Source organism: Blennius ocellaris, assembly GCF_963422515.1.
Source record: "Blennius ocellaris genome assembly, chromosome: 8".
NCBI classification, from domain to species: domain Eukaryota; kingdom Metazoa; phylum Chordata; class Actinopteri; order Blenniiformes; family Blenniidae; genus Blennius; species Blennius ocellaris.
In genome coordinates this window covers 13,144,606-13,167,991 of record NC_137657.1, presented here as the reverse complement: position 1 = coordinate 13,167,991, position 23,386 = coordinate 13,144,606, and the positions used below count along the sequence as shown (strand labels likewise).

At 42.9% G+C, this 23,386-nt stretch overlaps 2 protein-coding genes across 3 annotated transcripts; one reads left to right on the top strand and one right to left on the bottom strand.

Moving 5' to 3' along the window:
* Positions 1 to 1,241: 1,241 nt before the first annotated feature.
* On the bottom strand, positions 1,242 to 17,653 carry lpcat3 (lysophosphatidylcholine acyltransferase 3). Of its 2 annotated transcripts, XM_080501465.1 has the most exons (13): positions 17,320 to 17,653; positions 12,804 to 12,911; positions 10,360 to 10,466; positions 10,018 to 10,111; positions 9,799 to 9,836; positions 8,693 to 8,871; positions 8,453 to 8,561; positions 8,265 to 8,351; positions 7,792 to 7,955; positions 5,296 to 5,443; positions 4,800 to 4,955; positions 2,816 to 2,960; positions 1,242 to 2,701 (listed from the first exon to the last, which is right to left on the bottom strand). In XM_080501465.1, the coding sequence occupies exons 1-12, from the start codon at positions 17,402 to 17,404 to the stop codon at positions 2,841 to 2,843; spliced, it is 1,395 nt and encodes a 464-aa protein (XP_080357591.1). In that variant the 5' UTR covers positions 17,405 to 17,653; the 3' UTR covers positions 1,242 to 2,701; positions 2,816 to 2,840. The 2 variants fall into 2 exon arrangements, with proteins under 2 accessions (XP_080357591.1, XP_080357592.1); XM_080501466.1 differs by lacking the exons at positions 12,804 to 12,911; positions 17,320 to 17,653 and adding an exon at positions 10,684 to 10,770.
* A 1,963-nt stretch (positions 17,654 to 19,616) lies between these two features.
* tpi1b (triosephosphate isomerase 1b) lies at positions 19,617 to 23,386 on the top strand. The gene is made up of 7 exons (XM_080501182.1): positions 19,617 to 19,824; positions 21,625 to 21,748; positions 21,853 to 21,937; positions 22,026 to 22,158; positions 22,305 to 22,390; positions 22,473 to 22,560; positions 22,660 to 23,386. Exons 1-7 carry the CDS (start codon positions 19,716 to 19,718, stop codon positions 22,776 to 22,778), a joined length of 744 nt encoding a protein of 247 aa, XP_080357308.1. The 5' UTR covers positions 19,617 to 19,715; the 3' UTR covers positions 22,779 to 23,386.

Genomic DNA, 23,386 nt, shown 5'->3' with positions numbered 1-23,386 from the left:
TGTTGATATTGACATTTTTGCTGATAATTGTTTTTTTTTTTTTTTTTTTAAATATCAACATTTTCATCACGTACACTGCACCTTAACCAAGAAAAACTTTAAAACTACACGTTAAAGGTTGTTATGGCACTGTTTTACTGGTCCGGCTGGTCGAAACCCTGAACAGGTCACCAGTCCATCACAGGTCACGCACACACACACACACACACACACACACACACACACACACACAAACAGTCACACATTCACACCCCGTTTGACCAAATGATTTTAAACTGGACAAAATGCACACAGTGAGAACATGCAAACTCTGCAAACTGTAACGACTACACCACTGTGCAGCCATGCTATTGAATAAAGAAAATATAGTTGTTCAGATGTTGAAGGGGAAAAGTAGCACGAGCAAACACAGTATTTTACCCTGAACGTGTCCACTTTTCTTGTCATGTCTGCAGCCCCTCCGGGGCTTTTGTAAATTGATGAAAACGACTAGTTTACATTGTTATTCAAGGGCCTATAAGCACATGTTTAAAATGATTGTCGCGTTGCACAGAGCACCATGGCACTGTGTTTGTTATGCAGGCAGCTTTCCCAGAGGAAGCAGGTGTCAGAGTACCCTTGTTTCTAATGTGCCCACACAATATACTTGTTAAACTGTACATTTATCAGACTGTTTGATTTAAATTGCAAAAAAAAATTTGTCATGCATGCTAATCCATATTGAGTATCCTGGAAGGTCAATCTGATTTGCCTTTGCATATAGAGAAATATGTAATCGTACTACAAATGTTCTATCAATAGCTATATGTTAAAATTACAAGGTATTTTTAAGTAAATTCAAGTATCTCAAGATATTTTTTTTTTTTTAAGAAATTAAAATATAAACACCCTATACTTGTGATCCATTTTTTTTAACAGACGGATCTAGATTCTCTCACACCGTTCAGCTCCATCGGGGCAAAAATAAACACTATTTTTGCACGGTCAGTTATCAAGTCTAGTCCTACACAACCTGTCCAAATTATATGAAGGCTTAATTCATTTTCCACAATTCAATGAGTGGCAACGTCACAGAACAAATCACATTCTAGAAGAGGTAAAGGTTCCTCTCCCACGACAGAAACTCAGGCAGGACAGACAGGCACGCATAAAGAAACATCAGGTCCTGCTTTGAAATGCAGCATTTTTAATGAACATTACAAAATGTAATTTTAAAATTACCCACACCGTCCCCACCCCCCCTCCCCACATCCCAAGGTTTCCTTTGTACATTTGCTTGGAGTAAGGCAAAAGAGTCGTCTCTGGAAATAGCAGTTCACATCAATTAATCAACGCGTCATGTATAAATATCAGTACAAATCTGGGCTGTTGCTGCAGCGAGCTTCGTCCTCCTGAGTGTCAGTGAAAGGACGGCAACAGCCGAGTGGGGAGGGGGCTGGGCTGGGCTGGGGCGGGGCGGGGCGGGGGGGTTCCTCCAGCAACGCCACGGATCAGATAGTCCAGCTTTGAACCTCGTCTCCACAAATGTAATAGAAAACGTCCCGCGAGGGATGAGATGCTCTTACTTCACTGTATAATTGTCACCTGCTGCAGGTCATAGGTGAAACTGAGCAGTTGAGCCCCCCCCCCCCCCCCCACAGGTTTATTTTGCTTCCAGTTTATAATTAAACATCTTCACACAAAAAAACCCAGCAGACAGGGTTTTATCTGAAGACAAACACAAACAAAAAAAAAGGAGGAAGCAAAAAATTATCAAATGTACAAACTATTCACTGTCTGTGTCTTTCAGAGAGGGCCGGGTCTGAATCAAGGCAGACGGACAGAGGAGTGGCACAGACTAAACAAGAGGAGTAAACAAGAATGGCAGAACAATGCAAATCGTTTCAGGAAATCTTCAAAACTACAAAATGTCCTCTTTTTTTTCTTCTTCATAAAAGCTGTTAAAACTCTATAAAATCTTTTTTTTTTCTTTGCTTTCATCACAAATCAGATTGAAACTGGAACAATTGTACTGTATAAACATTCATTACTACAAGGCCATTTTGAGTTGGGTGTTATGTGTACAGTGTGTGATTTACAGTGCTTTTACAACCACTGGCAGCCATTTGGAGGAGGATTTAAAAAAAAAAAAAAAAAGAAGAGAAAGAAAAACAAAAGCAATCGCCTGATTATCATTGTAATTATTATCCGTGTCCTTCTGCAGAAAGCTTCATAGAAGTATTATTAAATGAGAAATCGCCATGTGCTGGGGCACTGTGCCCTCGTGCAAAATCTTTCTGCTGCTGAACGTGGGTACCACACACACGGTACACAAGTCATGAAACAAAAAACAAAAAAAAAAACTGTTGCCAAAAGACAGACTCTGAACCCGCGACTGGTGAGTGCAATTCTGTGTTGACAGCATGTACGTCCCAGGTTCTCCGCGTCTCATGGTATTCACGATTAAAAACCAAAAATGAACGGACAGGAAACTGCTCCTGATTGGCTCACAACTACCCCATGTGGCACAACGGTAATTTCCTGTAAACATTTCTCTGAATGTTTATAAAACCACCCTTTCCCCATTGAAAACACAAAAATATATAGAAATTTATTTTTACATGGACATATATATATATATTACTAAAGGCCGTAAAATATTTTCCGTTCTGCTCCTTGAGAGTCACAGTTCCCTTCAGAGGATATTCAGCCTTAGACGGACCTGAAAGAGAGCAAAGAAATGATTGAACACTTTATCAAGTTGCCTGGTTCTACAATCAGAACACAAACAAAAAAAAAGCTTCGAGCATTTGATGTGTGGACTCTTCCGGCTCACCATGTCGAATTCTAGTACCGAGGTTTCAGTCCTGCTTCTTCTCACTCCGCTCTTTCCGAGGCACCAGCGCCTTACGGAGGTATGGCATTATTAAGAAGGCGACAAGGAAAAATATGTGACCGCAGAAGTAGACAGAAGAATAGACCTGCAACACAAACGACAACAATAAAAAAAAAGAAAGCCCAACTCATTATCCTGGCATAAACATCTCAGTTTTTCCTGTCAAGAAGCCACTTCTCCCAGTTCAAACACCTGTGTTGTCCACTTAAATTGTTCCAGTTCCTGCAGACACCTTTTTTGTTGTTGTTTTTTTTTTTTATCTGCTTTTCTGTGTGTACCTGTGCCTTTTTGTTGTTGACCATCTCTTGTAAGCGGAACAGAAAAGGCTGATAACACTCTTTAACTGGACGGCCTCTCTGGCACAGCAGGGGGTTCTGACACTGAGGGCAGCTGGACGACGTGAAGGCTCGTCTGGACAAAAACAGCCACGGCCAGGCTCAACTTCTGCTGTGGTACGGTTTGGGGATTCTGACATTGTAAGTTTTTTAAAAGCTTAAGAATGACGAACTGACTCGTGGTGGCCAAACGTTGAGAACACGTCATTTAGATTTATTGATGTCTGCTTTTCCTCTCAATGGGAAGCAGAAATCACTGATCGGGGAACACGACCCGGGTTTAGACCTGTGTTTTGTTGCATTAGTAACAAAAGAATAGTTAATAACTTCTGTTGCTGTGACACAAAACGCCGTGGCACTGTGGGGTGGATAACTAACAATGTCAACATCTCTTGCAGCGTCACAAGCTGCCTTGCAGCCCTCTGACATGTGACAAACCTCCAGATCGAAAAGGCAACAACCTTTAACCAGCTGTGAGCCCGACACCTTTGCTCAGTTGATTTCTCTTCCCTCGAGTTTAAAAGAAAACGCTTGGAGAGACCGTGTGTCTGCATGAAGCTGCAATTTCAAATCGAGACCAGGCGTGTCCAATACATCGATCAGGATTGATCGGTAACCACGGCGATAGCGCGGGTGGATCACATGCTGTTCAAATAATACGTCCGCGATCGCTTTGACCCCCACAGAGTGATCAGTTGGCACCAGAGCCAAGGCGTGGTCAAATCATTAAGAGTGTCCACGACGGGCTCGATGTGTCACGGAGCATGTAAACAGGTGAGGTTGCTCATGTACTGGTTCCCATGGTAACTGCCGACTGCCTTCCAACGACATCATCGACTGATGTTCATTACAACAGATGTTAAAAACTAGAGGTTAAAAAAAAAAGATGCCATCCTCGTCCACACTGACCAGGTCTTATCAACAGTAGCAAGAAATAGATTTTGATAACTTAATATTCATTTTTTTCTTTCAAAAGAGCATATGTCCGACTTGGTCGTCCTCATCCTACACACGGAGCCGAACCCTCTCATCTGATCCCGAGGAAACAATGCAGTTACTCAGCAGATGGAAGAAGGCCTCGCCTGAACAACTGCAAAGTTCTGAGTCGTTTCCTCAAAGCAGCTACCGGCACTGCTCAACAACCGCAGTAAATCTCCCCATTTTAAACCTAAAAAACATGAAAATGCATCTGACTAAGCAGATGAGGCACTTTTGCCTCCTTAAAGGTAATTTCAAGCAAGAATGGGAGCCTCTACTGTCATTTTGAAGTGGATGGTAAATTCAGGAGAGTCATAACATTTATATATATTATGTGTTCATGTCATCATTCCATGCTGATCTATAAGCGGTTTCATAAGTGGCATTGTTCTTACCGAGAAGCATACATTTCATTTTTGCCCTATCATACCTGCTCCATCAGCTTTAACAGTAAAAGGAAACCAAACCGAGAGAGAGATTACACTGCACATCTCTCCAAATGTCATTTTTCTTTGCGTCTCTATTCGATTCCTCAACTGTGGATGAAGTGTCGCGAGACAAATCAGAGCAAGCACACGTGTCCTTTTGTACCCATGTGGTTTGTGTGTTACCTTGAGCCATTTGTCATATGTGAAGAGGCAGAATGGCACGAGAGGATAGCCCATGAAGAGCCAGTGGATAAACTGCTGGACAATATAGATGAAGGGGTAGAGTGGACTGTTGGCCAGCTTCGTCAGCAGGGGACTATCCTTCACTAGAGCCAGGGCCTGTCACACACAACACACGCACACACAAAGATTATGATAATACAGCACAAGAATGGTTCTATAATAAGCCTGGAAAGCACAGTCTCTATTAAATTACAGGTACTTTCAGCGGAGAGGTGCATTTGATCAATAGTATTATGCCATTAATAGGACGAGGCAGTCCCTTGCTAAAAATCCAACAATAGTTTATACGAGGCAGACAAAGCACAGGGGCAGCTTTTGACAAATTAGGTCTCCTACGGTTGTTAAAAACAATTTAACCACCCACTGAAAACAGTGGCTTCAGCACATAATCATTAAGTTGCCCATCTCTCTTTACTGCCTCGGGGCTGCAGCATACCTGTCTCTCCACAGTGATGATGAAAAATTCCATAGAGAAGCACAGGACGTATCCCGAGTGAAGGCCGTGCCAGATCGTCAAGAAGAGCAGCGTGGACACGTGAGACAGAGTCTTGTTGCCCAGGAACTTCAGCCGCTTGAATACATGTCTAGAGACGAGGAAACGAACACAATATGAGATACGCAGCACCGTATTTTGATCAGACGAGCTGAAGAGGCCGTCCGCCATCGTCGTGGCGAACGACGATAAATCAGGCTTTATCATCTATCCTCGTGGCAAGTTTGTGTTCACTGGGAAACAAACTGGATTGTCCCAAAGAGCTTTTTACAGCCGACATTTACAGATCAGTGGATAGAGAAGATGGAGGACACGCGTCTCCTGCCTCCACAAGTCTGACCTAAAAGGTCTCCAATGAGCAAATTGTAAAACTCAAAACCTTTGTGCAGCGAGCGGCAAACTGGGAAACGCAAAAAGCCACTGAAAACCAGAGTCGATCTGTCGCCACTGTTAATCTCTCCCAATTCTTCAGTGCTTACTTGATGTGGTCAGTAGCCATGGCAACATGATGCTCTCTCAGTTGGTGTGGCGTTTGGGACACAAGCAGTTATGGTCGTACGAATTTAGATTTAGATGTACATTATGGCCTGTACCACACGTAACACCGTGCTCTGAGCAAACGGGTAAACACCGAGACAATAAAGGACCGATCGATGTGCCACGAGACGCTACGGTTTGTGTCTCTGCTGAGTGGTGCAGTGAGTTCTTCCTCCAGGGGATCTGGACTGGAAGCTCCCATTGGGATCTTGCCTTTTCATCACGGAGCACAACACTGCATGCAGCATACGCTGCACTTTTTATTGCTTCGATTGCCTAGTGAGGTTGTTTATTGGAGGGTTTGCAGCACTGGCCATTTTTCCTAATGGCTAAGTGTTCATGTGTGTGTGTTTTTTTGGTTGCTTTCTTTATATTGATTTTTTTTTAGAGTCTTTAGAATACAAACAAGGTCCGATTCAAACGCAAAAAATAATCTTCCATCCCCCCCCCCCCGAGGCATACTGTTAACATTATAAGTGATGCCTCAAACAGATTAGTTACCATGAAGGCTTTTGGGATCTGTTTAAGTGAAGCTGCTGCTGGATAAGAAACAAAACTTCACTTGTTTTGATCAAACAAGTGACGTCGTCCTGTCGTTAGCACAACAAGCATACGTGCTGGGTTGGATGAAAACAGACGGCTGAATCCTGGGATCCATGTGAAGTGATTGGGGAAACACACCTTCCTCAGATTATTACAAGAAAAATATCCTGTTTTCCGTCATCTCAGGTGATACTAGCCTTGTTTCATAAGTATGTCATGGCTTTGCACAGGGGAATTAAACCCACCAGCTGTTTGCGATAGTGAAGTGGCTCTTAATATTAATTTAACAGAAGTGGGAGGAAAAATCATGTTAATTAGAGGTTCAGATTGCACATTTTCTGAGAAGTCTATAATTTTGTTATGTTTGAATGGAAACCTGATTAGAGATATCGAGCTTGGCTTCCCTCTCACCTTTTCTGAACACTTGACCTCATATGGTATATTGAACCATACTATAAACATCACACACTGGTAGTCAATCGCTGCGTGGAATTTAACAGCACAACAAAACAAAACAAAACATGTTTTAGCTTCTTTCTTGGAAAAACCAAGGTTCACGTCGGTGGCATTATGAACTAAACCCATTCAATATTGACCTGCTTAAACGCATGTTGAGTTATTGCTCCGAAGTGGCGCACACGCAACTATAAATAAATCCTCCTTTTGTGGGTTAAACAATGAGAGCATTTAAGTGTGAAGGCTGAGCTGCATTCAGCAAAAGCTTGAGAGCTCCAACGACCAGTTAGACAGTGTCATCTCGCCCATGGGCAAAGACTTCATATGCCTGCCTCTGCTCGAGTTCCGTTTCTGCATTTCTGCAATTCATCAAGACTGCCGTTTTTCCTTTCGGAGCGCCTTTCCCCAGCAACCTCTCTCATTGTCCTCGCCGCATCTCAAGCAGCAACGACGAGCGGAAAGTGAAAGTAAGTGTAGGTGGTTAATGCATTCGGGCTGAAATGGACCATGTAATAAAGTGTGTGTTCAATAAATTGCTTTGAGCACCGTGGTTGTCATCACACTGTGTCCCACATTCGGAGAATTTCATGGCTTGAAGCTGCGGTTGGATAAAGTGTCTATAATTGTTTAGATTTCTAAACTTTTAAAAGCCTCAAACTTTCCTCCTCTCTCTTGGGAGGACTCTTCTGGTATTGAGGCAGTGGGTCCGGGGGGGGGGGGGGGGGGGGGGGGGGGGCTCGGGGTATGAGTACCGGCTCTGCGAATGGACTGCCACATATGCAGATTTGATCGAACACGTCAACTCTTTTCACTCAGCCACTATCGTCTGTGTAAATATTTAACTTTTACGACAGGGTTGAGTTGAGAGAGAGAGAGGCACCGATTCTCAGACTGGACACTGACCTTGCTGCCCAGGCGTTGGTGTTGATGTTGAAAGACGAGATGGTGCCGCCGAACAGTGGCGTCGTTTCAAAGAGCCACACCCTCATGTTGGCACAGGCGTCCCACTGATGCCGACCGCCCACCACGCCATTGTACCCCAACCCAGCTAATATGCATACACCCTCCTGTGGAAACACAACGGATCCATGCCGCTCGATTATGTAAGAAAAGGCCACAGAGCACAGGAACCGGACAAACTTGGGCGTGCACTCATTAACCTAAGCCGATTAGGGTGAGGCTTAAAGTTAACGATGCACATCGGCGTGAATGGAAAAGTATGCAAAGCCTCATGTTTTAGTGACGATTCTCCGACACCGAAGGTTCATGGAAATTCAGATTCATATAATCAAGGCTTATTTTTTGAGGACGACCCAGAAAGGTATTCGCCTCCAAACATGTCCAAGTACTCATTTGTAGATAAAGAGCCTACTTACCGCTATAACCCAACAGCTGACATATTTATACAAAATGACTTTGGCCCACAGCAGAATAAACACACAGCGATACCAGAATGGCTGAGCCTGTGGAAAGAAAAATTGATTTACATGTTAGACATTTGGGGAAAAAAAAATTATCCAAATCTCCTTCCCTCTAATATTTGCAACCATATTATTATTCTCACCTCATACTCGTCCGTTAAGTAGTAGCTATCTGGGTAATAGGGACTAAAAATTGCATAAATCACCAAGCAGAGAAAACCCAGAGCGAACCTCTTCATAGCTGGTATAGCACTAAAAAAAATCAAACATGATAAGAAAGCAAAAGGTTAACTGAAGGGCAGTAACACATGGAATCGTTTTCCTCCCCTTTATTTTTACCAAGAGATCTATAAAAGCACATTTGTTTCCAATCGCTCTTCTACCTGTTGGGGGGGTTTCCTGGGCAGTCGGTGAGCTCCCCCGCCACCAGCTGCTGGTAGCTGCGCAGCGTAAACTGTGGCCCCACCAGAAAGCCGCCGTAGAAGTAGGAGAAGCCGGTCACCTCGAGGAGCGAGGGTACTGAAGGCAGCGCTCCTTTCTTCTGCTCCGAACTCAACTGGGACTGAAGTGTAGAGATTTTGGCAAGACAAGAGGAAAAGTGAAAACAATAGAAACGTACACACGTGTGAACTCAGGATACGGTTTAGATGAACGCCAGCGTTTTAGGGGTTTCCACAGGAAAACAAACAACTGAATGAAAACAGCAGAAGCGGTGATTAGAATGAAAATGAGATAGCGCAACAAAATGGGCAATTTACAGCTGTCACAGATGTGTTAGCTGCATTCAAATGAAACAAATGGCTGTGGAAGTATTCAAAGCAGGGGGGGGGGGGGGGGAAAGCTTGAGACGATCACGTCGCGATCAAATTTAAATTAAAAGGCTGGTAAAGTGGAGTCAGGCAACAGTGAGTGGTAAACACCTAACGAGGGGGGGGGGGATGGTTTGTATAATTGGGAACCAGACTTTTTTTTTCTTCTTCTTTCTTCATTGAAGTCATCCTGACGACCAAATAGTCTAAAGATCCCAGGCTCATGGTGAAACAAAACGCTCAAAAGCAATCTTACCCCGACTGTCGCACAACCCTTCAAAAGAATCATTTAATGATTCACAAATGATGGAGAGATCAATTTTTGCTGCACATTTTTACAGCTCAACACACGAACCTTGCCTGTAAAAGTACAGAACAGAAGGTCAGACCAGCTCTGGACGGAAACAAAGCCCTTTTGTTTTGTGCGGCTTTGCATTTGCCTGCAGTCAGTTTTTACTTGGTTCAACTGTGAAATCCTTCCAGTCCTTTTTTCCCCCCCAATCGTCCTTAAAAGCTCTGGTGAGATCATTAAAGTGAGTGACTGGAGTGTTCGGAAGACTTGACTGAAGAACCGACATTAACTAGTTTGTTAAGAAAATGTTTTTTTGTTTTTTTATTAAATGAACCAGCAACTGAGCATGCAGAGGTAAAAAATAAATTAAAAAGTGCGGCTCACTCACAGGGTCCTTCCCACCATCGTAGAAATCGAAAGCCAGACCTGTAAAGACACAAAGCAAACAGACATCAGAGACTATGTTCACTTCCAGCCGGTCGGGGCACTTTAACATGAGGAGGTTTCCCCCCGTCGACTGGCGAAGACGAAGAAGGATGTGAAGAAAAAAAACAAAAACGAAATATGACGAGAGCACATCTGAGAAGTGAGTTCCAGTAAAACTCACCGACGAGTTTCAGAGTGAGGACGCAGTGAGGCATCGTCCACTTGATGTCGTACTCCTCCGTCGCCGTGTAGTAATACCCTGCCAGCAGGTACACCTGAACAGTAAACAACCAGGGCCATCAGTCGTATTCAATGCAACACAACAATATCGCAAAAATAACACTCAAAAGGCACATTTCAGCATTAAAAACGTCAGTATTGTTGCTAATGAGGGACTTAACAGATCACAGAATCGCTTTTGTCCAATTTGAGGACAAAAAGAGAAGCGAGCGCTATAAAGCACATTGAGATGGCACGTGGATAACATGGAGAGAAAAAAAAGAAAAGTGGAAATAAAGCTCACCATTTGAAAGGTAAAGCTGCTCAGGATAGTTGTTACCGTCCTTCCCATGAGCCTTAACATCAGAAACTGGACAAAGACACATACTGCAGAGTGACAGAGCTGAGGTCCTAGGGGGGGAAAGTAAAAAAAGCGGGGTTATCAAGGGGAATGGGGATCATGGTGAGTGCAGTCAGGTGTGCCCTGTAGGAACATTTCTTCTTTGCAGCTCAGTATTGGCAGAAGAAATGAGAAAAAAAAACGAAGCGCAGACACACAACACAGCACATTTGACCTGGAATAAGCCTTTCAAAAAAAAAAAAAAAGGAAGAAGATAATGCCACAGACCTGCTGTAAAATCCAAGTGCAGCCGCAAAAGAATAAAAGGAAAGAGAGAGAAATCAATGTTTTGTGTTTACTCCAGCATGCCACACTCCCAGGAGGAAGTTCCATCCACTTCTCCTCTCAACGCCACGACAAGACACACTTTACACCGACGTTAGTATTCTGGACAGTTTGCTCACGCAGAGCTCACTGAATTTACTAGTGTAAAGAAAACACTTAACACCATTCCCCGCCCCTTCTTTTTAAATGCAATTACAGTAGTTCATTCGTAAGAATATTAAAAAGAGTCGTTATTTGATGGTGATGCGTTTTTATGCCATCAAAATCAATTACAGCTGAAACTTCATTTCATGTTTGAACCCTAATTTGGACAATTTGTCGAAAAGGTAATCCGTCACTGGGGTGTAAATAAACCGTGAAACGTGTTAGAAAACTAAAATATCCACGAAATCCATACAATGCAATTTATTTATTTTTTAAATCAAAACACTGGTATTGCAATATAATGAGTTTACTATTTGATTAAAAAGACATTTTAAAGCTTAAAGAATTGTGGTGAAGCTGGAAACAAGAAATGTTTGGCAGTGTTAACATCTCTAAGAGCTATTTATAGTTTAAGGTTAAAGAACTGCTTGAATCTAAAGCATATAAAAGCAATAGTTGCATCAAGGAATCTGCTGATGGCGCCAATTTGGATTGGAATACCATTTAGAAGTACATATGTGGCAGTCCAACTCGCAGTAAGTCGTCACTGTGGGTAACATTGTCTTCATCATTCACAAAGGCCAAGAGAAATTCTAGTTTTTCCGTTCAAGTCAAAGAATTCTGAGGTTTTTAGAAAAGTATTCATATTGAAAGATGAAAAATTCTTCAAAGTGCAGCGGCATAAAATTCCACCAACACCAATTGACTGTTGTATCAGACTGGGGACAAACTAAATGCTGGATTTAAATGATTGCCTGCGAATAGCATTTGAGTCATGATGCAAAACATTAGTATCTTTAGCTTCCCGTCTCAGAAGCTCAAAGATCAACATGATTATCAGATATTGTCGGACTCGATTTGAGTGTGTAAAGATATTTATCAGATTATGAGTCACACAGGACCTTTCTGCAGGGGGGAGAGAGAGTTTGTCGTGCATTCAAAATAAGTTCAAGGAAGCCCTTCTAGTGAGATATTGTATCATAAATATATAATAAATGACCTTGAACTTATTGAAATGTGGAAAACGGTAAAGGTTGATGCCTGTGATTCACAACCCGCAACGATGCATTCGGGTACAAAAACATTTGTCTGCTGTCATTTTGAAACAATAATGTTGAACTCGTAAAATAAAAAAAGAAGACGTTTTTAATAGATTCTGTCTCCAGTCAGAACAATGTACGATTACTCTACAGATGAAACTTTTAGGGACATTCGCTTCAGATTCCGTGCAATGAATCAAATTTATGAACTGAACAGTACGAGCAGATTGTCGACTCGAGAAGATTTTATCACTTTGAGATTAGAAAGTTGGAAAAACTTGTTCTTATTCAAACCGATGAACGACTGTCCTGCTTTGGCCTCGTAATCGTTTAGTCACAAACACGCGAGAAGCGGAATAATGCATAACCGGCAAGAAGAGGAAGAAAACGACTGTTGGAGAGTACAGCGTGCATATTTCTAAATAAACAAAGCCTCGCTTTGTGCAGAAGTAAATGGTTTGGGTAACATCAAGGAAGTCGGAGGTGAAAAGAAGCCTGAGGTCAACACTCAATATCTGTGGTGAGCGTTGAAGAAATAAGAGAACAAACTCGTACTGATCAAAAGGTTTGAATATGAATTCGCTCAGAAGTATACTTATGATGGCCAAAGTAACTCATTACACAGAGCCCATTGTACGCTACTGTGTAACAGTTAATACTGTAATGGGACCATTTGTAAATGGCAACTTCCACTGCTGATGGACCAGCAGGACGACATTTCAGTGAGTAACTTTCTGCGGCGTTTGACGAGGAAGCTCCTGAGGACGCCCTGACGAGGGAAAAAAAAGGGAGCGACTCCACATCAATAATGCAGAAAAGAAGCAGAACAATGCATCTGTAGTCTCCGCGGCTCCTTATCTCCCACACGTTCAATCTCACCAAAGTTGAACGCTGCCAGAGCCAGTCCAGAGAGCGTGTGGAACAAGTGAATGACGGTGGCGGGCTGGTGGAACAAGTAGCGCCGGTACACCAGGGCGCAGGGGTAGCCTGCAGGGGACACAGAAAGCACAAGAGGGAGGCTGGTGAGAGTTCAGAGCTTCATATCAGATGAGGAGAGAAAAAAAAAAAAAAAAAAGCTGTTAGTCCCTCTTGGTAACAACTGCACTGACCTTGTGATGTAAACACACAAACACACCAGTGAGCATGTGTTGCTGCAAACCTGGTATTTCAAGGGAAAAGATAAGCAGTGAGAGAAGAAACACTCGCCCCGTTGATCACTATAGGAAATTAACGTTGGCGTGAGATGAACGGAACCTCAAACCTTGGGCCCAGAAGATTCAGTGTTTTGAAGCTTTCCCTTTCTGTTCCAGTCGCACAATGCTCGTTTTAAAATGCCCAAAGAAAGACAAAGTTCCTTTCTCATTTATTTAAATGAAACGACGACCTTCCCTCGCGTTTCGCGTGCATTACAAAAAACGTACATCCATCAAGCCATTTTATTACTTTGGTGTCGTTTATAAGAAGTGAAAATCAAAAGTAGAGCATATTTTGGTAGTTTATTTCCCCCCAGAAGGTCATTCGGAGGAATACAATTTCAAAAAGATGACAGCTCAAGTTTCACTTTAGAAATCACTGCCTCACATTTGAATTCTTACTTATATTCAAAGTGAACTGGAATTTTAATACTGCAAGCAAATCTATTTCAGAGAGGAAATCCATAGCCAACAATTGGTTGATTCTGATGATATGAATAAAACGGTTTTTTTTTTTTATGTTTAAATGATCAGCGTTGTCCCATCCTTTTTGAGTTGACCCCGTGACTGACCGAAGGCGTGTACCCTGAAGAGGATTCTGCCACAGGAAGCTGCGATCCGTTTCACACCACCGAGTCCAATAAAGATGAATAAAAGATATATCATGCTGCATGTGACGATAATCCCCCTGTGAAATAGCTGCTAGGTTGGACACCCATTTAGCTTTTTTTTGGGCTTGTTAGTTGAGATCAAATTAAGACATTTCTGATCGGTAAAAGAAGAACAACAGAATGAACTTGAGGCTCAGGACACGGCGAGGGGGAAGTCAGAAGGTACCGAGCAACACATTACCACACTGTTGTCGTTTTGTTTTGTTTCATGGGATTTGTGGACATTAGAAACATGTAGCACAACGCCGCCCTTATCCTTTTAAAAAAAAGTTTGCAATGCAACAAATCGGGTGTAAACCTGGTGTCTGACTAATTATCCGAGTCCCCTGAGTCACTGGGCTTTTGTGAAAACGGTAACAAGCGAAGGCATGTAAACCAACTTGTTATGTCTGCTTTTCAAGATTAAAAATAACGAAAAAAAAGTTGGATTATGGTCCGACGCAGTGTTTGATTCTTTTAGTTTCTCTCCAAAAGAGGCTGCCGTCACCTACAAATCACATCCAACAGCGCAAGGAAAAAAATAAATAAAAAAACGCTGACAGGCCGATTTAGGTGCCGCGTGTTCGACGGTTACCATACAACCGCCACATCATTACGCAACGCGCATGAAGCAACACTGAGGCGAGGCTCGCTGCAAAGGTCTGAACGGGTTAAAAAGCCAAAGTCTGCTGCGAATGGCTGCGTCCGGCCGCGGCGTTGATAGGCGGCCACGCAGACGTGTCCATGTGTTGGAAAGCAAAGTTCAGAGAGGACAGCGTGGAATCCCCCCCCCCCCCTCCCCAACCCTCGCCCAATAGAGATCCTCCCGCTGTCTGAGGCCCACCACTGACGCATTGTTTTCTAACTCTGTTACCTTCAAACTATTTGGAATAAACTTTCTGGGAATAATTTACTCAGCCAGCTTCTGATAAATACAACATAATATTATCCGACACGCAAGGACAGAGGTCTGTGTCTGGACTCTTAAACCATTACATAATGTCACATCGGAAAGACTCAAGTCATTACGTGAAAGCAGTCGTCCATCAGTACACCTCAGCTGTCACCGCATTTTATTCAACCTCACTCTTTACGACATGCTTAATAAACAGTTATTTTATTTGGACTGGCTGCATTGTCTTGAGGAACTTTTTTTTTTGTCACGCGAGGGAATTATATAGAGAGAAATATTAGAAATACCTCCAACTACAAAGCAGTCCACATTTCTCTCTCCACGGCAGAGTCGCGTGTTTGTTATAGACAGAATTTAGGGCCAAAGTACTTTAGATTAGTCCTTAACAGTTGATTGATGAGTGTCAAATAAATAGTATTAGTTATAAAGCTATTATGAGATCATATTTGCCGATTTAAAAGAAAAATGCCTCAAAATTTTGATGAAAAGGAAATATTCAAGTTTGGAGGGTTTTTTGTATCTTAAATTGCAACAAGTTATGGCATTTTAAATGTAGTGTCAATTTTCTGTATCCACGTACATCCACGCATGCATCATGTTTAGTTGGTTGACAGGGAGTGGACCAATCCACTACAAGGCACGCTGTGGTGTAAAGATTTGGATATATGTTTATTTGCATGTATAACATGCATTGACAAGCAGCCCTCAGAACCGTTGCCTCACAGCAAAAAAATAAAAAAAAAAGACTGTCGCCTCTGCAGGGAACATCATGTTCAGTTTGCCTTGACGCTGTCAAAAAGGTTTTTATATGGCTACAACGTGTCTATTAGAGTAGGTATAACAGGGATAAAGGATAAATGTCACAGACATGTGTCTGTTTATAAAAGATTGGCGTGAAACTTGCGCAAACTACAACCATGGAGATGAACATTTAGATTCAAGTAAAGCAAAAACTGAACATTGTGACCTTTGTGAAGACGAGCAATGCCGAGCAGAGCTGCTTCAATGGACGACAAAAGGTTTTTTACAATACAGTGATTTTAGGAATCATACAAGACTATTCTAATTGTGTTTTGTTTACGCCAAGCGTTCTCTGCAGAACGCCAAGGTACGCCTGCTGAAACTCACTGAATGTGGTGTGAAGGCAGGATTCCATCCAGGACAGGCCACCAGTCCATCACAGGGAGGAAACACTTTTTTCTTCATCCCATAATTAAATACAAACTATGAAACTTTTAAGCAGACAAATTGTTTAAAAAAAATCATTCCATGAAAACATTTTTCTTTTTTAAAAGTTCCTCTTAATTCGAATACAAAACTACAAGTTTAAATATTAACAAAGTTAAAATAAAACAACCTTTTTCCTCGAGGAAAAAAAATTAATAATGAAAACTGACCTTTGTGAAGACAAAAACAGACGGCTGAGCCGTAGTATTGGACACAATAAGGCCAAGAGAATATATTTAAGGAAGCAGTGGGGGAATGTATTCTGATAAAGCAATTTTAGTAGTAGAAAATTTCATACAAAAGACAAAGTTGATTGTAAAACTTGAATAGCTGATATGTATTGTTTTAGAAACACGTCTTTATATTATTACCTCATAAAAATACAGTATTAAGAATCCTGAATACGTCAGAGGACCAGATGTTTTTGTGATATATATATATATATATATATATATATATATATATATATATATATATATATATATATGTGTGCAAACTCCAACCTGAGAAACTTGTTGAATGTAAGCTTTGATCTTGACCTTCAGGACAGATATAAACACATAACGTTTGGAAAATACATAAAGATTAAGGACAGAGCTGCTGTACTGGACCACATGGGTGTATCTGATGAAGTGCCAAGTGCCTTTTCCTATAATAAAGAAGAAAATCGTCATACAAGAATAATACCTTGGTAAATGTCCCCCAGGGACTCCCCTGCTGTGAACGTCTTTGATAAACATTGTCCAAAGCAAAGTTGAAGGCAAAAAGAAAAAACAACAAATCAAACTGCCAGCCAGCCTGTTGGAGGTGTGTGAAAGAAGATCCATGCTGCAATCTTAATTAAAACACACCCCAACCACTCTGAATTTCTGAAGTGCAACGTGTTACAACCTGTCATAAGCCACGACGACTGGACTGGAGGCAAACTTATGCACTTAATTAGGAGGTCAAAACGACCTTGCCTCAGCCCTTTACCCCCCTCGGAGGTGTCTTCCTGTGGGGGGGGGGGGGGGGGGGGGGTAGATTCTGGCAGCCTGTTCTCACTCCCCCTTTGCCTTGTCAAAACTTCCCCAAACACGGCAGCTGCTACTCACAGTCATGCTAACAGTGCGGCTAAAAACAACTGCCCCGACGTGGAGCGGCTGTTGTTTTTGGAAAGCGCCTTTCCCTCTTCGCTCGGCCAGGTAAATTAACAATTCGTGAGGAAAAAAGGGAAGCGAATGCGAGAGCAGGGACACATGTTATTGTGTTTGCAGCCTGTGGCTCTGGGTGACAGTTGGCTTCAGACTGAGCGTCACGTTAGCTCCACCAGGGACAGTCAAATCTGCCTCCCAGCCGGAGGGAGGGAGGGGGGGAGAGGTGTCACCAAACTACCCCAACAGCCCGTGGCCGTTTGTGAAGGCGACACTCACCGATTAAGATGGATAAAATGAGTCGCACCGCCGGCTCGGGGGATCCTAAAGACTCCGACAGTTTCTCCAGCAAGGGAGCCGCCATCTTTCTTGTGGGCGGAAACGTCTCTTCGCGACGGTTCCCGTTGAACTCCACCAACTCGCGGCGCACATCCAGCGCCTCCGCGCACCTCTTTTTAAAGGCCGCGGCGTGGAGCAGCCTCCTCCGGCCCTGCGAGCCTCCTCCTCCTCCTCCTCCGGTCCGTCCCCTCTGGCCTCGCGATCCAGTCTTCGGCCACGACAGTGGTTTTAGAAAGTGGGGTTGATAAAAGTTGGAGCTGACAGCGGGACTCCCTCCGCAGCAAGCAACTCTCAGCCAAACTGTTTTCAACAGCACCAAAATTATGAAGAAGAAAAAGCTGCTTTACGCCAACAGCAAGGCTCGTCTGCCCCCACGTGGCCGCCGAGAGGAACGACATCAATAAAAACCAGAAGTTATATATATATATATATATATATATATATATATATATATATATATATATATATATATATATATATGGTTATGGTTTCTGTGTGTAAAACGAGTGTGTTATTGTATTGCGATAGATCAGAGATTTATCAAGGATGTCCACTGGCGTTCACACAGGAGTTGGTTTCAGCTCCCTGCAAAGAATAGGGAATTTAGGAAAATAAAAGTTTCTGATTTTACTCGGTGAGCAATCACATCTTTGGATAAAATTCGCGAAAAAGTTTGTTTTCTAATCATGATAAATGTTGCCTCGAGTAGAAAGTAGAAATAGCTGGTAAAACGTTATAAACCAGGCGGTTTGTATTTCCAGAAGAAAATGAAAGCTGAATGAAGCTGAAGGAAGTGATAAGGGATTTACGCTTCTCCCATCCACTTTGTAAGGAAATTTTTTTTACATAGTTTTTTTGTGATTTATTTGGAAATGGTTAAAGAAATAAAAAGCATACTGCATAGCACCCATCTCATGAACAAGCTGCACATTTTGATATTTGAATGGTTCAAATCGGAATCCCGGAAGGAGTCCAAATAATAATAAGAAAAATTTGGATCACTAATGTGTGAATGCCTTCAGGATTCACACAATAATAGTAATAAAAATAATAATAATAATAATAATAATAATAATTTGGATCACTAATGTACGATTGCCACAAGGCGTTTGTGTTACTCACACATTATGAAATATTTTGATAAAATATATTGTTCAAGCAAAATCAAAGATATGTCATCATTTCCAGCTTAAAAAGACATTAAATAGGATACATTTCTGACCAGATTTCTGTAAACTACTTTCTACGTGCTGTTGAATGTGTTTTTTTAGCAAAGAAATTAACCTAAATATGACTTATTAAAAGCATTGGGTGTTCTGTGGCTTCTCTGTGTGGAGTTTGCATGTTCCCTGACTCTATGTGAGTGGCTTTCCTCCGGGTGCTCTGATTTCCTGCCACAGTCCAAAGACATATGTGTGTGTGTGTGTGTGTGTGTGTGTGTGTGTGTGTGTGTGTGTGGGGGGGGGGGGGGGGGGGGGGGGGGGGGTTAATTGGTGACCCTATATTGCCCCTAGAGGTACATGGGAGTGTGTATGGTTGACTGTCTCTCTGCTTGTTGATCTGTCCAGGGGGTGTCTGTATCAATCCCTCAGCCATTGTGATTGGCTTCTGTGCTCTGCAATCCTACACACATGGATGGATGGATTGAACTAAAATTGACCCTATGACAGTATGGCGGTAGAGTGCATTTAGAGTGCAGCCTGGTGAGAGTGGATGAAGTCACGAATCAATTCTTGCCTTCACTGTTTTTCCACTGTAGACTGTCCTAATGTGTTTTGTACGGTACGTCTCTCAAGTGTCTCTGACCATACGCGAGGCAATACATTTTTGCCAATCCAACCACTTCTTTTTCACAACTGAGACCTGAGTTTTAAAAAGTAACCTGTTGTATAATTTTTCATTATTCTCATTTGACATATTTGATTTAAAAAAAAATCTTTTTTTTTTTTTTTTATACTTATCTTTCCCTCGTTACTTATATTTAATCCTGGTATTATTGTTCACCTTCACCTGATGTAAAGGGATCGATGTGTGTTTGCCTCCAGGGAAACTTTTTTTTTTTTTTATCATAATTTTTTTACGCACTGCACGTGAACGCAGCATGACATTTCGCTCTTCCCCCTTCCTCAAATGCTGAGACGCGTTCACGGGCGTGTCGCGTCAAAACCAATGGCGGTGAGCGAGAGGAGGGGTCAACTTCTCTAGTTTCATAAATACCCACAGCGCCTTCCTGACGTCCGCTCTCCTGCCCCAGACGTGAAGGTCCCCAGTGTGCTCATTTTTTTTGTTTTTGACACCGTTTTCTCAAGTTAAATCCCTCGAAAACGCCTGCAAACATGTCCAGGAAATTCTTCGTCGGTGGAAACTGGAAGATGAACGGAGACAAGAAGAGCCTGGGGGAGCTCATCCAGACCATGAACGGAGGCAAGGTGGACCCCAACGTCGGTAGGTGCATTTCAATCATTCTATTGGTATTACTACACTCATACACCCCTATTTGGGTTTGTGCAATGTTTTAGCTCGATTTAACTGGTCCACCCCCCCCCCCACCCATTTCATTTAATTTCGTATTTAACTAAAACAGGTGGTTTGTTTTAATAGATTTTAATATAATTTAATAGAGCTAATGGGAGCTCGTACAGACAGAAATGCAAGAACAAAGATGACAGTCGATCCGATCCAGTTTTTTTTTCCTTCCCTTTCTCCATGTCGGTGGTGGGTGTGCGTTTGCAGCCGCACGTAGCCCAGCAGGCTGCGCTGCCTCCGTGATGCGTTCACGTCCGTCTCGTCGTTGAACTGTCATCGCTTGTAACTAATGACTTTTTAACGGGGTGAGGAGCCCGGAGATCAAAGATTAAAGAACGTTTTTTGGTTTTTTTTATATATATAATGCCGGATGCCGCAAAAACACCACCGAATGGATTTGCTTGCAGTTAAGTTGCACGTGAGTAAGAAAAAAAAGAAGAGTTTGTGTTTATTCCAGTGCGTCCTGAATGCAGCAGGAGACAGCGGCCCTGCTGCTGTCTGCAGACTGCAGACCTGAACAGACTGCAGACCTGAACAGACAGCTGCTGCAGCTTTAGGAAAACACTGCTCCCATTTTTTTTTAATCAGTGCATGATGCACTGAACACAGACGAGATGCAACGCGTGTCCAGGCCTGTTTCTCCTGTCTTGAAGTCTGCCTTAATCTAAGGACTACAATTTGTGCACAGGCCTGATCTTTTCAGACTGTCACTGTTAAAGACTCTCCTTGGACCTTGCTCCAATAATGGATCCCACCCACTAAAAGCACCAGGCTCCAGCAGGCTTTTCCCACTGCCCAATCTAAAATCAAAGGCGAGCTGTGGTTTTTTTTCCTCTCTCTCCCAATGGTGGATATTTAAACTCCCTCTTACAGTCTCTGAACTTATGACTTGCCTTTGACCTCTACAGAATGTAGGCGACCTTTCAGTCGCTGAACTCAGACCTTTAATGCAGGAGGACCTCACTGTGGCCGTGGAGAAATGACCTTTTACTGGCCCGTGTTTAATATAGACTCTCATAACCCCAAAGATATAGTTACATAGTGAATGTCAGTGTCTAAACTTTACTTTACTGTGTTTGACCCATGCAGACTGTACTGCTGCTGACGGAGAAACTTTTTTTTTTTTTAGATTTCCTAGGACATTTAATGTATTGTAACCACATATTATAATGGTATACTGTTTGTTTTTTTCCCCCTGAGAATACTAAACTTTAGATATGCCGTCCTTTTTGAGATTTATGAGTTTGCTTTCGAAAAAAGATGCACTTTAGTTGTTTTTTTCCCTCTTTATATTTGACTGCAAGTTTGACATCTGGATCATCTATTTTAACATCGGCTATTCTAATTATGGGCTTTTTGAATCCCTGAAGGGTTAGTGCAGTGCTGAGGGGGGGAAGTCTTGTTTGGCAGTCATCCAACATGGTTGTCTGGTGGGAGAATGGACCCCCTGTTCAAGCTCTAGTTTTGGCTGCCGGCTGAACAATGGCTTTCACTGCATTCAGCTACAGAACGAGGGACTCTCATTTGTCGGGGAAAAAAAATAAAAAACCAGACCAGCATAAATTGTGCAGAAATGGACAGTGATAGATTTGCACCTCTCTCATGGTTGTTGTTGCAAAAAGCAAATGTTACAGTGTCATTATTTTTTATCTAGAAAAATACTGGAAAGCTGTTTATTGTAATCTAAGCATGCTTTTCTTTTTCTTTTTTCTTTTATAGATGTGGTGTGCGGTGCTCCATCAATCTACCTGGACTTTGCCCGGTCCAAGCTGGATGCCAAGTTCGGTGTGGCGGCTCAGAACTGCTACAAAGTAGCCAAAGGCGCCTTCACTGGGGAGATCAGGTGGGTGATGCATTAGTTCCAACACTTAAAATATGAATAGCGTCGAGGTTCATGGAGCAGCAGATTAATGGGAATGTTTTTTGTACTGTCTGATATTCCTTCAGCCCTGCCATGATCAAGGATTGTGGCGTGAACTGGGTGATCCTGGGACACTCCGAAAGACGCCACGTCTTCGGAGAGAGCGATGAGGTAGTGCCCATCGGTATCGTTTAAACCGCTCGGTTTTGAGAATTTGAGAATTAAAAACGTCTTGACTTTTTTTGTTCTCTGTCCTCAGCTGATCGGCCAGAAGACGGCTCACGCTCTGGAGAACGGGCTCAGCGTGATCGCCTGCATCGGCGAGAAGCTGGACGAGAGGGAGGCAGGAATCACTGAGAAGGTCGTCTTTGCTCAGACCAAGGTCATCGCAGGTACACGGCTCCCCAGTGTCTCATTATTCAGGTTCATGTGCACAGGATGACGTCGAAATGTTGCAACACTCCCCCGGGGATGGAGGGGGGGGGGGGGGGATCGGAAGTGTTGCCAAATGTAATCTTATCACGCATCTCGTTCACAGACAATGTCAAGGACTGGAGCAAGGTGGTGCTTGCTTATGAGCCCGTGTGGGCCATCGGCACCGGCAAGACCGCCACCCCACAGCAGGTAAATCTCAGTAATCCATTAATATTTCACCTGTTCCTCGTACGAATACTGCCTCCGACACATTATTCGTGTGACGCGTCAGGCTCAGGAGGTCCATGAAAAACTGAGGGGGTGGATGAAGACCAACGTGTCTGAGGCTGTAGCCAACTCTGTGAGGATCATCTATGGAGGTCAGTTTCTTTTTTTTTCTTTTTTTTTGGGGGGGAGAAGCAGCAACAAAGTCCCGCCTCTCCACCCGTACCTCTTCTGACTTCTGCTTTTCTTCCCAGGTTCCGTGACTGGAGGTACATGTAAAGAACTTGCCTCCCAGAAGGACGTTGACGGCTTCCTGGTGGGCGGCGCCTCCCTCAAGCCGGAGTTCATCGAGATCATCAACGCCAAGGCATAAAAGCCCGAGAGCTGCAAACGTGACCAAGACAGGCCGACTCATTCAGACGATCCCAGACCATCGCCCCCCCCCCCCTTACACTCAGCACTTAGTTCTCCTCCCCCTTTTTATTCAAAAGTATTTGTGTATTGCTGTCATTCCCTCCTTTTTCCTTTTGAGTTTTGTGGGATATATTATGTCATGAAGAAAAAGGGACAGGCTGACACGTGCACTGTACTGCACTGATAAGAGTTAAGTCCACTGAGAAAGGTTCGTGCATACCAACTTCCACACCAAGTGCTCAAGCTGTAAAGACTGACGAGTTCCATCTTGAGGCGGACGGGCAAATCCGCACCTTTACTTGAAAAAATTTACCAACTTCTGTGTAAACCGGCGTCAGCTCATGTCAATCAGGAGTTTATTTTTCCTTTATACCGACGTCTCTTTGTGCTATTATGATGTTCTGTGGCTTTTACCTCCCTGTAGACGTGCATGATCTGCTCTCATCGAGTCGTTAAACCGAGATGAATGTGTCGATTACATGTTCATGTTAATCATATTGTCATGGCCGAATGTTGTACGGGTAGGAAGGCTGGAAGGAAACATTATAATAAACTGATTAGAGACTA